This window comes from Oncorhynchus kisutch, linkage group LG13 (genome assembly GCF_002021735.2).
Source record: "Oncorhynchus kisutch isolate 150728-3 linkage group LG13, Okis_V2, whole genome shotgun sequence".
NCBI classification, from domain to species: domain Eukaryota; kingdom Metazoa; phylum Chordata; class Actinopteri; order Salmoniformes; family Salmonidae; genus Oncorhynchus; species Oncorhynchus kisutch.
In genome coordinates, this window is record NC_034186.2 from 65,686,891 (window position 1) to 65,703,064 (window position 16,174).

Sequence of the window (16,174 nt, forward strand, 5' to 3'; positions counted from 1 at the left end):
TTGCTTTCAATCCCCTCCTTCCAGCATTTGCTCAAACTTTTTGATTGTATATTGAGTGCCACCTAGTGGACATTTGTATTAGTGCTTTTCAGGACTATTGGTCATCACCTTAGTAACATTAATCTAGTTTATTTTTTTTTAAGTGGGTCGATTGTAAAGATAAAACATGTCTCCAAAGGAAGATATTTAACTCCATAATGGCTCATTTATTAAACAAGAAATTAAACCAAATACAATTCAGAGTAAATATTCTCACCAACACAGTGCAAAATTCTGTCATGAATTCCTCCCTAAATGCTGAAGAGATGGATGGGACAGTGGACCATTGGTCAGGGACTTGTTTTGTGGCTGGGCTACATTCAACTATCTCATTGTGCTCTTTGTTTGTGTTGCAGCCCTCCCCTCCTCCAGGCACACAGGAGGGTGAATGTGTGTCACTTGTGGTTTCTAGACACTCCAATCCTCAGACAGGCATTAAGTCACGCTTTTATTCCAGCAGGTGTTCACAACTGAAGAATCACTTTTTAAACAAGTACCAGAGATGTGTTGGGGTGGATCCCTTGTCACAATGTGTAAAAACCCATTTAAGGCAGGAAAACTATAACTTGGCAAAAGTTAAGGACAGGTGATCTGACTTGAACCAATCAAACAGTTTAATACAATCATCATTTGATTGTACATGTACAGTTAAAATAATTGCAAATGGAACATGCTTTTTCAGAACAAAATAAGGATACCCTTTGGAATAAGGGTAGACAAACAGCCAACTGTTTTTTGAGCCATTGGCATGGAGAGAAGATAGAACACAAAGCAGGAAGGACATGTTTTGTCCTCATGTTCAATTAGCAGCAAAGTGGTTAAACAGACACCTGTAGTCAGTCCTGCTGGTTATTTGCAATTAAGAGTTGCTAACGCAAACCTCTTACACATTGTCTGTTACACTACGTAAATGCATGGTTGTGATGTAAATTCTGAATATTACAAGGCATTACTAAATAATTGTCACCAATTTAGACCTCGCCCTCAGAAGACGTCTTATCATTGGGCAGACCTTTAGGCAGAGATAAAGACATATGATCAAGGTCAAAGGCTTCAGCACTGAATAATGGTCACTTTAGAGACCTGTACAAGATCCCTGTTGACAGTGATGATAGGATGGTGTAATATTAAAGAGGCTATACAGAACTTTTGCCTCTAGGGGTGTGCTTGAGACAAAAGGGATCCCTGGCGTAAATGGACAGAAACATTGTCCAGAAATTACATCATTGGACAGAAAGTGACATACCTCCCCACACCCAACAAAAAAAGCATAATTGTTGGCCCAAAACTAAGTGGTTTCATATAAATCATACATAAAGCTGACTTAACAGTTAACTACACTTTCTTAGTGTAGTTAACTACACTTTCTTAGTGTAGTTAACTACACTTTCTTAGTGTAGTTAACTACACTTTCTTAGTGTAGTTAACTACACTTTCTTAGTGTAGTTAACTACACTTTCTTAGTGTAGTTAACTACACTTTCTTAGTGTAGTTAACTACACTTTCTTAGTGTAGTTAACTACACTTTCTTAGTGTAGTTAACTACACTTTCTTAGTGTAGTTAACTACACTTTCTTAGTGTATCTTTAGGTCACTGTACTGTTTGTATGTCATGTCACCATAAGGCTGGTGGTGTGTGTGTGTGTTCTCCACCAGGGGTCAGTGATGGCACTGCTCAGTAAATGTATTCACAAGAAACTAATTGGAAGAAAACAGGCAGAAAGAGGATAGGGGCAAACCTGAACATCTTCGTATTCCATTGCAAAATGTTTTGCTACGTTTGTGCACTAATGAATACGACCCTGTTGTCTAAGGCTGGTGTGGGTTCCACTGGGTTAGGGCTCAGATTAGATCAATACTCAGTACACCAGGTACTTGAACTCAGAGTAGATGAGGGGAAACATGACGGTACAGGCGCGGTACAGGATAGCTCCACTTGTGAATAAGGCTCGGGGTTTGGTGAACCACGACTCAGACTTGAAGTTGTAGTAGATGGCGTACAAGGCCACGGCAAAGAAGTGTCCAATCAGAGTCATCGGATGGGGCGTCAACCTGGGAATAGAATGGATTGAGATCTAATTAAGACCATAGACAATTGATTGATTGAATTTGATCATTAATAGTAGTAGGCGGCCCAAGCCGGAGACAACATTACATACATAACATATTATTGAGGATAAAAACACAAGGGCTGAAGGCTTATTTCCAATGTGGTCCTCTAATGTCAATACAGGTGCACATACAGTATACATTTACATACACTGAGTGTACAAAACATTAGGAACACCTGCTCTTTCCATGACATAGACTGACTGGGTGAATCCAGGTGAGTATGATCCCTTATTCATGTCACTTGTTAAATCTACTTCAACCAGTGTAGATGAAGGGGAGGAGACAGGTTAAATAAGGGTTTTTAAGCCTTGAGACAATTTAGATATGGATTGTGTATGTGTGCCATTCAGAGGGTGAATGGGCAAGACAAAAGATTTAAGTGCCTTTGAACATGTATGGTAGTAGGTGTCAGGCGCACCAGTTTGAGTGTGTCAAGAACTGCAACGCTGCTGGGTTTTTCACACTCATCAGTTTCCCGTGTGTAACAATAATTGTCCACCACCCAAAGGACACCTAGTCAACTTGACACAACTGTGGGAAGCATTGAAGTCAACATGGGCCAGCATCCCTGTGCAATGCTTTCAACACCTTGTAAAGTCCATACCCCCAATGAATTGAATCTGTTCTGAGGGCAAAAAAAAGGGTGTGCAACTCAATATTAGGAAGGTGTTCCTATTGTTTTGTACACGCTATGAATTTTTTACACACATATTTTTGGCTATTTTTTAAATGGGGAATATTGCATTGACATACACAGTCAAGGATCAACTGTAACAGTTTTGAAGTGTGTCGAACACATTAGTGAGACTCACACTGAGAGAAGACCAATGGGACCGTTGACACACTCCCCACCCAGCTTGAAGTAAAGGAAGCATGCCTTTCTCAGCTGGTGGAGAGAATCTGAAAGACACAAACACCAAACAGCTCATATGAATATTCATGTCAGCCATGAAGGAGATTATGCTAAATGGTACAGTATATCTCAGTGTAGTACCCTGCTGGTAAAATCCACAGCTTAACACTAAAAATGATTTCAGCAGAAATCATTTATTCTGAATATCTCCTAAATGTGCCTCTCTGTTTGCTATAATCGCCCTAGCTAAGTGTTTCTACACCTGCATTGCTTGCTGTTTGGGGTTTTAGGCTGGGTTTCTGTACAGCACTTTGAGATATCAGCTGATGTACGAAGGGCTATATAAATAAATTTGATTTGATTTGATTTAGTGTCAGTAATTTAAGGTATACGACATGTACTGAGAAGAAGTACTGTACTGTTAGAAAACAAATGATTGAAGTAGTGACATTGGCAACAATTTAATTAAATCCTACAGGTATAGTGCATTATAATGTCGTTATAATGCACCAAAAGACTTGGCATAACCATGTATGACATTCTATCCATCATGTGTTGGCAGGGGATAGTAAAAAGGACAGAGAAGGAGACTCACTGTCTGTTGCAGCAAACAACTCGTACAGGGCTTGAGCCAACACATTCACCACAAAGGAATGTGATGACTTGCGTTCCCAGTGGAATTTTTTCTTTGCCTATTATGAAAAAATGTTTTAAAAAATAACATGTTTTATATTTCAGCCTTATGCAGTAAATCCTAACATTGCTCTGTAACTATTCCTTTGACTACTACAACACTGTGGATTACAGAAACAATATGCCCTGTGGCGCACATAAAAAAAACTCCCTAACGTTCTGTGGTAGCAGGTGATTGCAATGCAATATGGACCCACATTCCACAAAACAACAATACACATTCCAACCAAGGCCATTCAGACAGTGATAATGTGTGTGGCGGAGTCTGGTCTGGTGGAAGCTGACTCTGGAACACATATCCCCCTGGTCGGCCATTCTGTCTGAACCCCTCTACTGTCTATCCCTTCTCTGTAGTACCCACTGTCCAATCATTAACATAATACTGACTGTAAGTCACTCTGGATAAGATGACCAAAATGTCATGGAAATGTAATAATCATAAGAAAGGGGGATGAGATTAGGGATGTGAGTTTACCTGGAGCATGGCTGTGTTGTCGTACAGGTCAGGCATGTTCTTCATCAGGCTCCTCCAGATCAGGACGTCGTTGAGGGCCACACTCATCCCTCCTCCGGTCAGAGGGTGTCTCATGTTGTAGGCGTCACCCAGCAGGAGCACACCTGGAACAGGACAAAGGCCCATGTTAGCCCCAGTCTACACCTCACTAACATTACACATTTACACTGCTAGAGGGACCATCTTTTTCAGCAAAATATCTGATCTGATCAGGCTTTTAAGCTACTTACAGTGCCTTGCGAAAGTATTCGGCCCCCTTGAACTTTGCGACCTTTTGCCACATTTCAGGCTTCAAACATAAAGATATAAAACTGTATTTTTTTGTGAAGAATCAACAACAAGTGGGACACAATCATGAAGTGGAACGACATTTATTGGATATTTCAAACTTTTTTAACAAATCAAAAACTGAAAAATTGGGCGTGCAAAATTATTCAGCCCCCTTAAGTTAATACCTTTTGCTGCGATTACAGCTGTAAGTCGCTTGGGGTATGTCTCTATCAGTTTTGCACATTGAGAGACAGAATTTTTTTCCCATTCCTCCTTGCAAAACAGCTCGAGCTCAGTGAGGTTGGATGGAGAGCATTTGTGAACAGCAGTTTTCAGATCTTTCCACAGATTCTCGATTGGATTCAGGTCTGGACTTTGACTTGGCCATTCTAACACCTGGATATGTTTATTTTTGAACCATTCCATTGTAGATTTTGCTTTATGTTTTGGATCATTGTCTTGTTGGAAGACAAATCTCCGTCCCAGTCTCAGGTCTTTTGCAGACTCCATCAGGTTTTCTTCCAGAATGGTCCTGTATTTGGCTCCATCCATCTTCCCATCAATTTTAACCATCTTCCCTGTCCCTGCTGAAGAAAAGCAGGCCCAAACCATGATGCTACCACCACCATGTTTGACAGTGGGGATGTGTGGTCAGGGTGATGAGCTGTGTTGCTTTTACGCCAAACATAACGTTTTGCATTGTTGCCAAAAAGTTCAATTTTGGTTTCATCTGACCAGAGCACCTTCTTCCACATGTTTGGTGTGTCTCCCAGGTGGCTTGTGGCAAACTTTAAACAACACTTTTTATGGATATCTTTAAGAAATGGCTTTCTTCTTGCCACTCTTCCATAAAGGCCAGATTTGTGCAATATACGACTGATTGTTGTCCTATGGACAGAGTCTCCCACCTCAGCTGTAGATCTCTGCAGTTCATCCAGAGTGATCATGGGCCTCTTGGCTGCATCTCTGATCAGTCTTCTCCTTGTATGAGCTGAAAGTTTAGAGGGACGGCCAGGTCTTGGTAGATTTGCAGTGGCCTGATACTCCTTCCATTTCAATATTATCACTTGCACAGTGCTCCTTGGGATGTTTAAAGCTTGGGAAATCTTTTTGTATCCAAATCCGGCTTTAAACTTCTTCACAACAGTATCTCGGACCTGCCTGGTGTGTTCCTTGTTCTTCATGATGCTCTCTGCGCTTTTAACGGACCTCTGAGACTATCACAGTGCAGGTGCATTTATACGGAGACTTGATTACACACAGGTGGATTGTATTTATCATCATTAGTCATTTAGGTCAACATTGGATCATTCAGAGATCCTCACTGAACTTCTGGAGAGAGTTTGCTGCACTGAAAGTAAAGGGGCTGAATAATTTTGCACGCCCAATTTTTCAGTTTTTGATTTGTTAAAAAAGTTTGAAATATCCAATAAATGTCGTTCCACTTCATGATTGTGTCCCACTTGTTGTTGATTCTTCACAAAAAAATACAGTTTTATATCTTTATGTTTGAAGCCTGAAATGTGGCAAAAGGTCGCAAAGTTCAAGGGGGCAGAATACTTTCGCAAGGCACTGTAGCTAAAGATAAAATTGTTTATCGACCATGCATTGAACTCTCCAAGGTTGCGTTCTAAATGGGACCCTATTCCATTTGCCCTTTAGGAAACAGCCCAACACTGTGGTCGGTACTTGTGTCCTACCTGGCTTGTTGACTGGGGACGGAGGCAGGAAGCTTGCTGGCATAGACCTCAGCCGGTCATTCTGCAGAGCCACCATGAACGGCTCCTGTAGGTGTTCTAGAGAAGAGACAACAGAGTCAGGTCAGAGGTCACACATTCATCACCATAAAGATGGGTGGATAAAGAACTGAAATCAACCCATAATGCCGTCATTTACTCTTTGTGTGTTGAAGCTCTCAAGCACATATTCATGTGGGTGCTTTACATTGGTGGTGGATATGGTTAGCTTGCCCTTAAGTCTCACGAGGCCAGAGGCCATCCTTCCATCCCTCCATACAGCAGGGTAGCCTAGTGGTTAGAGCGTTGGACTAGTAACTGAAAGGTTGTAAGAACGAATCTGTCGTTCTGCCCCTGAACAAGGCAGTTAACCCACTGTTCCTAGGCCGTCATTGTAAATAAGAATTTGTTCTTAACTGACTTACCTAGTTAAATAAAGGTAAAAAATATATAAATAAATCAAATACAATGTAAGGGACATTGAACACATGGGAAAGCTATGCTGTTTAAATCTCTATACTGTAATATACCCTACATTCCTTACCTGGTAGTTGTGGGTAAATTTTCTCAGCCATGTACTCGGTGAGGTTCCTGGGCATCTCTCCCCTGATGTCCACCAGCACCCTGGTGTCTGAGGAGGAGATCTGGTAGATGAGGACAGGGCTGGGGTTAGCCAGGACCAGCTCGGCATGGTGGGGCTTGAACTGGGGAGAGTTCTGACAAGGAGAGGATAGAAAGGAGCATTTTATTAATTGTTTGTTTGGTTGGTTGGTAAAAAGTGTCTGCTAAATGACACGTTAGTTGTTTGGTCGGTCGATTCATTGATTCGCTCATTCATTCATTCATTCAATATAATACTTGAACAAACCTTCATGATACATCCAACAAAGTGAGAGGAGGTCTGGGCCTTCCCAGCTACCAGGCTCTTCCTGAACTTTGAGAAACAGCCGTCAGCTACTACAGTTACTGCTGCATGGACCTCCTATGGGACAGGTTAACACAATTACAACAGTTAAAAACACATCTGTTACACTGCTTGTCTTATCAATGGATCCTGGTGAACTGCTAATCAATAGGTGTAAATACTGTCAAGGGTAATTGTAAGTATCAGCATGGGGCTATTTTACACAGCAAAGGTTATCTGGAGAGTAACAGAGTATAAGCTGCATCGCAAGCTTAGAGGTGACCTTTGTGTCTCCTGTCTCCTTGTCCCTGTACTGCACTCCTGTCACACAGCCATCCTCTTCCTCCAGGCTGGACACGGTGCCTTCTATGAGCGTAACACTAGGGGAGAGCAAAGTACCAGTTATTAATAAACAGTAGTTATAGTGACGGTATTAATAGAGACAGGTTCTTCTGATCACATGACCTGACAAGGAAAAGGATAATCAGCCTATAAGAACTAAACCCTGGAGTTGGTCCTGGTCATGTGGTCAGGAAAAATCGTGTGGCCTTAGTGATAGTAATGACATGTCCAACAGGTATAGTGAAGGTTCTCTCCCAGCCTTACTTTGGCTCAGCAAGGGCGGCTCTGCGCAGGCCCATGATAAAGCGTCCGTGGTGAAAGGCCCTGCCACACTGGATACTGCTGTCTGCCTGGGGATATGGGATCTCCACCTCTGTGCTGCTCTCGATGTCATGAATCACATAGCCGTTCACCACGTGGGCATCCAGCCCCTCCACTGAATCTGAGAGGAGAGCCCAGGGTTAGGCAAGGGTGATGAAACACTTTTCATTATTCATTTAACTCAGGTCTTTAGTGGCAAAAAGGAATTTCTTTACATTAAATAGGGACTTGGGTGTCTTTGATACAGTTTGTTTGGTCCCACTTTAAACAAACAACTTTTAAAGCTTTTATAGGGCCTTTATTAAGTTGTCATAAGCCCTATATAGGTCCTGCCTTGCTCGTTGAACACAGCCCCCATTTAATGAAAGGGCTTATTGCGAGTCAGCCCATTGGTTGCTTCCCCACGCTATCACCTTTTAACATGTAGACCCCACACTAAAAGATCTGTAGTTCATGCTCCAGAGACCACTCACCCTCCATTCCCAGTTCTCGCAGGGCTCTGTATCCACCAGGCTGCAGCAGCTCTCCCACTATCCTATCAGGCTCCTTCAGGTCCCTCTCTATCACAGTGACCCTCCGGCCGTCCCGGGCCAGCACTACAGCCATGGCCGACCCCAGGACTCCCGCCCCTACTATGATCACATCCGGCTCCTGAGATGCAGGAGAGTCCCCTGTTGCTGGGGGGCTCTCCATGCCTGAGGAACACACTCTTTTCCTCCTGCCACCTCCCTGTTTAAAGAGAAAGCTAGGTTGTTTTTTTACCATAGAAGGTAAAAAAGAAAAAAAAGAATAGTCTTTGGACTATAATTGGACACTATTTTATTGTGTATAGTGTATAATGAAGTAGGCCAATATTCTAGTTTATTTCTTGTTTTTGGTCTTCAACAGATTGTACAGTTATCATTACTCACCTTCTTTGACGCGCTCTCTCCACTCCTGTGCCTGACAGCTGAGGGTTTCGGTATAAATGTATTGATGACCGGTAGGGATAATACAAGTTCCAGCGGTAATTGTAGAATTTGGGGTACCTTGCATGTATGTCCGTGGTACCTGACATAGGATAGCAGCATCCCCACTGCCAAGAACACTACAGCCGCCAGGATGATCTCTTTGTGAGCATACTCCAAAACTGCGTCGCATTTCTTATAAATGTAGGTGAAACTTGCAATTCCAAGAAAAGTCCACATATTTATTATATTATTAAACTAGGCTACTTGAAATGAATAGGCTAACTCATTCAATAAATTACCACTGCTCAGAATGTTTCCTAACCTATAACCTGAAACTAAATTGCAAAAACAAAAAGTCGCCGAGATCATGGAATAGAATAAAGTACGCAATAAAATATTATCACAGTTGAACAGTTATTTCAAAAATAGCAAATATTCCATCTATTGGCGTAGACAATTGAGCATCCTATTTCAGTTGCTTTAGCAGATCGTAGGCCTAGTAATATTTCAAATATATCCGTTAATCAAAAAGAAAAGTAATCAAAACCATTACAATTATTCCAACAGACATTTCAGATGGTTTCAGAGGATGCTAAATATTATATGATAATGAGATAGGTAGGAACTTCGGGTTCGCAGGTTTGGTGTCCCGCCCTCTCTGTATCTGAACCGTCCAATCAGGAACAGCATATCGGTGAGCAGAGCTCACGCTATCTGGCCATTGGCCAATCCTCGGCTGCTGGTTGGAGCGCTGGCTGAGAGAGGATAGTATGATATGATGTCACTGGAAAGGTGTCTATGGACAGGTTTCTTGTGTTTTGCAAACATTGCCTCGCGATGGCGATACGCGAAAGGTAGTGGCAGATCAAGGGGAAGTTCTTATAGAACATGGGGGAAAAAGCCTATATTTACATGTTGCTTATGAGTGCATTTCATACTACTTTTGGATTATAATTGGATTTTAAACCTTTTATGAATGTCCTGCTTAATAATAACGCTTGTGTCATCGCAAATCACCTGCATTATACTTTTAAAAAACACTTCACCTTCAACCAGTAAAATGGCTTTTGCTATAGCCAATATCAATGAGCGTTAGCATTCTAGCTAACAACTGCTGCATCCAAAATAGCTATTTTGCAACTATCACAACCAAATGATCTTAGCGACTGTTCAAGCAAGAATCAAAACATAATTATAAGCTTATGAGAGCCCCAAAAAGTTATTTTAAGAAGTAATACAAACGTAAATGTAGGCTATGTTGAATGCGCGCAGATGGCGATGGCTTTCTTACTGTCAGTGTCGTATACTGGAAAGGTGTCTATCGGTCTACAATTGTACACTATGGAGGAAGTTACCAAACCGGTTCAGTCAGTACTCTTTGCCAGACATAGGAAATAACTCTTATGGATTGTGTTACATGCCGGTATTTTGCCTTGGGGTGATTATGTAGGATTGTGAGGATATCAATACAAACATGTATTTTTATTTCTGAGGGCATCCGGGTGTATCGTCGGACAGGGCCACAGTGTCTCCCGACAGTTCCAGGCTAAGCCTCCAGTTTTTATGCTGCTGTCTCACCTGCTGTCTCTAACTCTGAATGATCGGCTATGAAAAGCCAACTGACATTTACTCCTGAGGTGCTGTCCTGTTGCACCCTCGACAACCATTGTGATTACCTGACCCTGCCAGTCATCTATGAAAGTTTGAACATCTTGGCCATGTTCTGTTATAATCTCCACCCAGGACAGCCAGAAGAGGACTGGCCTCCCCTCATAGCCTGGTTCCTCTCTAGGTTTCTTCCTAGGTTTTGGCCTTTCTAGGGAGTTTAACCTAGCCACTGTGCTTCTACATCTGCATTGCTTGCTGTTTGGGGTTTTAGGCTGGGTTTCTGTACAGCACTTAGTGACATTGGCAAAGGGCTTTATATCTTTGATTGATTGATTTATGTTGGGCAGCCTTATTAAATATTGTATGTTTTTTTTAAAGCTTTTTAATGTTACTCTAACATTAGAAGCTAAAAAGCAACACTATATATATTTATTTTAATAACTATAATAGTAATGCAAAGCACTGACACAATAGGGTTTGCTTATTTTTATTCAACTCCAGTATGAAAAACTGATCAATTAGTTAATTCCTTAATTCAGTATTTGAAATACCATGTAATTTATACTAAATTAAATTCATATTTCTGGTCTTTACCATTGATGGCCTCATAATCTAATCATATGTCAACATTACAGGAGTGTGCATTAAAATAGTCCACATTCACAAGACTCCTCCACTGATTAATTCTTTATACTATATAATAATAGTTAGTCATGTGAAACTATATCACTCTCTAAGCATACTATTATGAAAGGTTTGGATGGACACTATACCACTCAGGACAAGGGATTTCATGGTCAAACAAGACTTCACCACATGTCTTCAAAGGTAGTGGTTAAAGACCGTTTCATATTTCTCCTGTTTGCCTGATGTGACTTTGGGCTCCCCATTTTGCTTGACAAAGTCCTGAGAATAAACAACAAAAACTGCCATGAACATTATACTGATTTGGTAGCATTGAATCAACAGTGTTGTTACAAACACATGAGTGCTGTAGAGATGGAACTATGTTGTTATTCCACTAGTGACCTCACCTCCAGCTCCTCCAATGAGGTGCTGCCATCCTCTACTTTCTGACCAATCCCATGGCTGAAGCTCATGTAGCGCTCCTGTCAGAAAACAGCGATGTTGTGTGGGAAAGCTTATATAGCTTGAGCATAGCTAGCTAATACATAAGCATTCTTTAGCACATATACTACATTTTGTCTCCTTGCAATGCCAACATACCTGGTAAAATAAGGTTAAGTACATGAACGAATGAATATATTAATTTATATATTGTCTTAGTACCTTGACCATCCCAGTGATTAAGTGAATACGTGAACAAATAAAAATTATGCCTCATTACCTTGACCATGCTGGTGATAACTCCTTCCTCTATGATCCTGACTGCGTTCCTCAGGCCGCGTGCGAAGGCGTCCATGGCTCCGACGTGGGCTATGAACAGGTCCTCCAGGTCTGTGGACTCCCTACGCACCTTAGCATCGAAGTTCAGACCCCCCGGCTGCAGACCACCCTGCTCTATCACAGTCTGGGGAGGATAAAACAATACATTGTCTTACGTTCTACCTGCTGACGTTCTGATAGGTATCATCATGAAATAACTGTTTATTAGTAATTGTGTGTGTGTGTGTGTGTCCATTATCTCCTATGTCACCTTCATTATCATGGTGGTGTTCCTGATGTCCATGGGGAACTGGTCTGTGTCCCAGCCCAGGTCAGGAGAACCCGTGTTGGAGTCCACAGAGCCCAGCATGCCAAACCTACACACCAGAACAACAGGCTTATTAGGTTAACTGGACTGGAACATCCAGATTACCAGGAATGACATCAACTACCCTGTCCAAAAAATACCACTAGCCCCTACCCCTATGCACTTTTGAAAGGTGTAAGAAATATGGTGAAAATTATACCTCCCCTATCATTACATCTACCCTATCAGAGGGCAAGGTGGCACATTAACATATTGATTCAACCTATCCAATCTCTTCAGACCTACACAAGTCCATCAAGGTAGAGAGCAGGTGATAGGGGGTCGGTTTAGGAAACGTGAAAGTCAACATGGCGACTTACACAGAGGCCATGACGACGTCGTGTTCATAGGAATGCCCAGCCAGAGTGGTGTGGTTGGGTTCGATGTTCAGTTTGAAATGGCTGTCCAGGTCATAATGCTTCAGGAAGCCTATGACACTCATTGCATCTATAAAAAGGTGAAATAGCAACATGTTCAAAGCGATGTAACATGGAAATTAAAGGCATCAGAGATTTTCTAGCATCAAATTTTTAGATGTGGTTAGTAATGCAGATAAACTGACTCTTGAGGGCCTCCATAGTTCAACAGTAACCACATTGTAAGGATGTGTACATTATGTTAATGTTGTGTTATACACCTAAAAGCCTTACCATAGTCGTATTGATGTTTGCATGGCTCTTTGGGCTTGGGTTCAAGGAGGAACTGGCACTTCAACCCTATCTTCTCCTTGTACTCTGATATACAAAAACATAATCAGATTATCATCTGAAAATGGTAGGTGACAGTTAAAAATTGGTGCAGTATTATGGTAACAATGTATTACACACACAGCAATGCTAGCTACTTACTGACAGTCATTTTGAAAAAGTTTGCCATATGTTTCAGTTCAGCGCCAACATCAGTGTTGTGTATCGAATAAAAACCCTCCCTGCCGCCCCAGAAGACTGCACAAGGAGACAAAAATACATGCACCAGGTTAGGTGGTGGCAAAGACAGGGTCAGTGAAATCATGGTGGTAAATTATGAGATATTATTTCTTCTCTCATCTCACCAAAGTTCTCTGCTCCCAGCTTCTTGGCTACATCCAATCCTTTCTTCACCTGGGCCCCAGCATAGGCCAAAACATGGCAGTCAGGGTTGGTTGCTGCTCCATTCATGTACCTATGGTATTAGCAATAAATACAACATTAATTAAAAGAAATGTAGGCTCCAAGTCGAATGGCAAAGAGATGGCTTCATCGTGAAAGATGGCAATTAGACATAAATATTGTGAAAAACAATGCCTATAGCCAATAACATACCATGTATCCTCTATTATACAGCCTACAACAGATTATCATCTCTTCTACTTTGAAGTGTAAAAATAACCTTTGGAGTGTAAAAATGACTAAGGTTGATGAGGAAAGCAGACCTTGAGTGAGCAAACAGATTGCAGGTGACCCACAGCACCTTGACCCCAGTCCTATTCTGCAGCTGCAGGGCCAGGTCTGTCATCTCATCCAGGTTGCTGTTGGACTCCTCCAGAGTGCTTCCCTCAGGGGACATGTCCCTATACAACAGGATGGATAGGAGGGTAACATAGATCAGTTAGTATACAGTTAGACCAAGCATCTTGGACGGTGCAACTTCTTCAAGGCATAAATGGCCACTCTATCCATGTCTCTACCGACTACCAAGATGATTGATTTGATACTATAGGAACAATGTGACAATTACCTGTCATGAAAGGTGTAGTACTTCACCTGAAAATAACATACACATGAATCTATATGGGTTACATGTTTTTTTATTTATTAAAGCTGTACATTCTTAAAGACAAAATGTTAAAAGGTACAGTATATGGGTGGAAGTTCACTCACACCAAGTTTGGTGAAGAACTCAAAGGCTGCATGGAGTCTCTTCTTGGCACATTCCATGGGGGTAGCACCCTCATTCCAGGGTCTGTGTTGTGTCTGGAACCCAAAAGGGTCAGCACCTGGTGGTGGGTCGAATGGAGGAAAACAAAATACATCACATGAGGTTATCGTGACAGACCTATGATGAGAGATCGTTTTTTTTTATTTTAAATGAAAGAGACAGTGCTTTATTGAATTAAATGTACAAATGTTTCTGTAGTCTATGTACAGTATAAATGAGAGTGGCCTGAAGCAATCAATGTGAACATTCATTACCAGTCCCACAGAAGGAGTGCCAGTAACAGACTGAGAATCTCAGCCAGTCCTCCATACGTCTGCCCAGCAGCACCTGCACAGGTAAACAGTTACATCAAGCCTGCTGGGAAAACCTCAGTTGGGATCATTCAGGTGTGTAAAGGTTGTAGAGTCTCACTGTGCAACAGGAAGACAACAGACACTTCCATGACACACACAGCTCTTCTTTCATGTTTGCCACACCTACTTCTTCTGCATTGTAGTGTTGGAAACACAAGACGTTTCGAGCTCCAGCGTTGGGTATATAAGGAATCTTCGGAATACCTGTGTGATACATTAATCTCGGTTAACCCAGAACTAAAATTTCGCACAGCGCTTGATTTGGGAAGGAGCTCACGGGAAATGAGTACAGGCACCTCAAATGTTCTACTGCTTGATCTCCTGTTCCTCTTATGGAATATTGGCTCAAAAGTATTGTGGCGCTGCTGCACCTAAATATAAACACAACCGGCACCCAAAATGAGTACCTGTGTTGTGCCGAAAATCTCCCCCCTGCCAGAATTCTCTCCCCCCTTCGAGTGAACGTGCACACACTCAATTCTTCATTGCTGCGACTTGTTTGCTAGTTGAGATTTCTGCTCTTCACTCCGTTGTTTAGCATACATTTCACTGGTCTTAATAGTAGAAAGCATGTTTTATTTGTGTCCTTCAAGGCAGCTGTCAATGATTAAGTTTGACTGCGTTGCATTCGATTTTTTTTTATGGCGGTTTGATCACGGGGGAGGCACTAGTAATGTCTGCAGTTTTCGGGTTGGCTATTTGTTTCAAATGTATTAGTCTATAAATAAATCTCTTTGCCAAAATTCGTCATCTCTCCCATGTCTTATTCGACTAGTAGTTGTTCTGAAATGTGGATTTCGGCAGGCAAGAAAATGGCCTTGCCGAAACCCTCCCCCCTTCAAATGTCCTTCATTTTGTGGCTAGAGTCAAATACTTTCTGTGACACACATCAGAGTCAAATACTTTATATAGAACAAACTTCACGTAGGCAACCGAAATTAATCATTCATGTATGTGTGTTATATTAAGCATATAGGGAGTTAAATGTAGGCAAGCAATAAACATTTCAGAACAACTACTAGTCGAATGAGACATGGGAGAGATTACGAATTTTAGCAGAGGTTTATTTATAGACTAATACACTTGAAACAAATAGCCAAACCGAAAACTGCAGACATTACTAGTGCCTCCCCCGTGATCAAACCGCCTTTAAAAAAATCTAATGAAACGCAGCCTAACGTGATCATTGACAGCTGCCTTGAAGGACACAAATAAAAAATGCTTTCTGCTACTAAGATCAGTGAAATGTAGGCTAAACTGACAACGGAGTGAAGAGCAGAATCAAGCAAAAAATAAAACATTGCCTTGGAAAATCGTGTTTCCCTGCAAATATTGCAGAAACTTCACATTTATAAAGCATCTAACTGCCATGCACGACGAAAAAAATACTATTTCAGTAATTTTTTGGTGAATGCATGAAACTTCCAATCTCAGCTTTTGTTTGCATGGTCAATTGCCACTGACTTAAAGCCTATATAAAACCGATAGAGGAAGAAGTGTGCTATAATTGAAGCAAAGAATGATTACCAGCAAAGAATTCTGTTTCCATAGCGATGTCAAATACTTTTAAGAACTTCAGATCATCTCTGAGTTTTCCCCTCGAAGTTCCACTTCGTCTTGAATGAAAATAAGAAACGCAATCTTCACATCTACCACAAGGTGTCTCTGGAAACCAGCAGAACAATAACCGTTTAAGATTTTTGTCAAAATAGTATTTTTTGGTCCCGTTTGACAGCATCAAACCGCCTTTCAAAACCCACAAACTAGTCAGCTCTATCACCGTCTTCTTTGGTCAACGCTAACTGTCAT

The 16,174-nt window shown here is 41.5% G+C and overlaps 2 protein-coding genes across 2 annotated transcripts; both read right to left on the reverse strand.

Annotated features, from left to right (window-relative positions):
• Positions 1–181: 181 nt before the first annotated feature.
• Positions 182–10,041, reverse strand: LOC109901880 (squalene monooxygenase). The gene is made up of 11 exons (XM_031786968.1): positions 8,696–10,041; positions 8,258–8,513; positions 7,728–7,905; positions 7,405–7,501; positions 7,086–7,199; positions 6,762–6,933; positions 6,182–6,277; positions 4,173–4,315; positions 3,600–3,696; positions 2,964–3,051; positions 182–2,091 (listed from the first exon to the last, which is right to left on the reverse strand). Exons 1-11 carry the CDS (start codon positions 8,969–8,971, stop codon positions 1,899–1,901), a joined length of 1,710 nt encoding a protein of 569 aa, XP_031642828.1. The 5' UTR covers positions 8,972–10,041; the 3' UTR covers positions 182–1,898.
• Positions 10,042–10,813: 772 nt separating this feature from the next.
• LOC109901879 (xylose isomerase) lies at positions 10,814–16,160 on the reverse strand. Its single transcript, XM_020497880.2, has 14 exons — positions 15,893–16,160; positions 14,493–14,569; positions 14,267–14,339; positions 13,955–14,070; positions 13,812–13,837; positions 13,507–13,644; positions 13,147–13,256; positions 12,944–13,039; positions 12,746–12,829; positions 12,416–12,542; positions 12,000–12,105; positions 11,691–11,873; positions 11,377–11,451; positions 10,814–11,248 (listed from the first exon to the last, which is right to left on the reverse strand). The coding sequence occupies exons 1-14, from the start codon at positions 16,101–16,103 to the stop codon at positions 11,165–11,167; spliced, it is 1,506 nt and encodes a 501-aa protein (XP_020353469.1). The 5' UTR covers positions 16,104–16,160; the 3' UTR covers positions 10,814–11,164.
• Positions 16,161–16,174: the final 14 nt, after the last annotated feature.

Coding starts and splice junctions, on each gene's coding strand:
- LOC109901880 (XM_031786968.1), bottom strand. CDS start 8,971: ATGTGGACTTTTCTTGGAATTGCAAGTTTCACCTACATTTATAAGAAA. Junction 7,502..7,727: donor GCCGCCCTTGCTGAGCCAAA/GTAAGGCTGGGA, acceptor GCTCTCCCCTAG/TGTTACGCTCATAGAAGGCA. Junction 2,092..2,963: donor CCCATTGGTCTTCTCTCAGT/GTGAGTCTCACT, acceptor TTCTATTCCCAG/GTTGACGCCCCATCCGATGA.
- LOC109901879 (XM_020497880.2), bottom strand. CDS start 16,103: ATGCTGTCAAACGGGACCAAAAAATACTATTTTGACAAAAATCTTAAA. Junction 14,570..15,892: donor GGAAACAGAATTCTTTGCTG/GTAATCATTCTT, acceptor TGTATCACACAG/GTATTCCGAAGATTCCTTAT. Junction 12,830..12,943: donor CTTTTTCAAAATGACTGTCA/GTAAGTAGCTAG, acceptor TTTGTATATCAG/AGTACAAGGAGAAGATAGGG.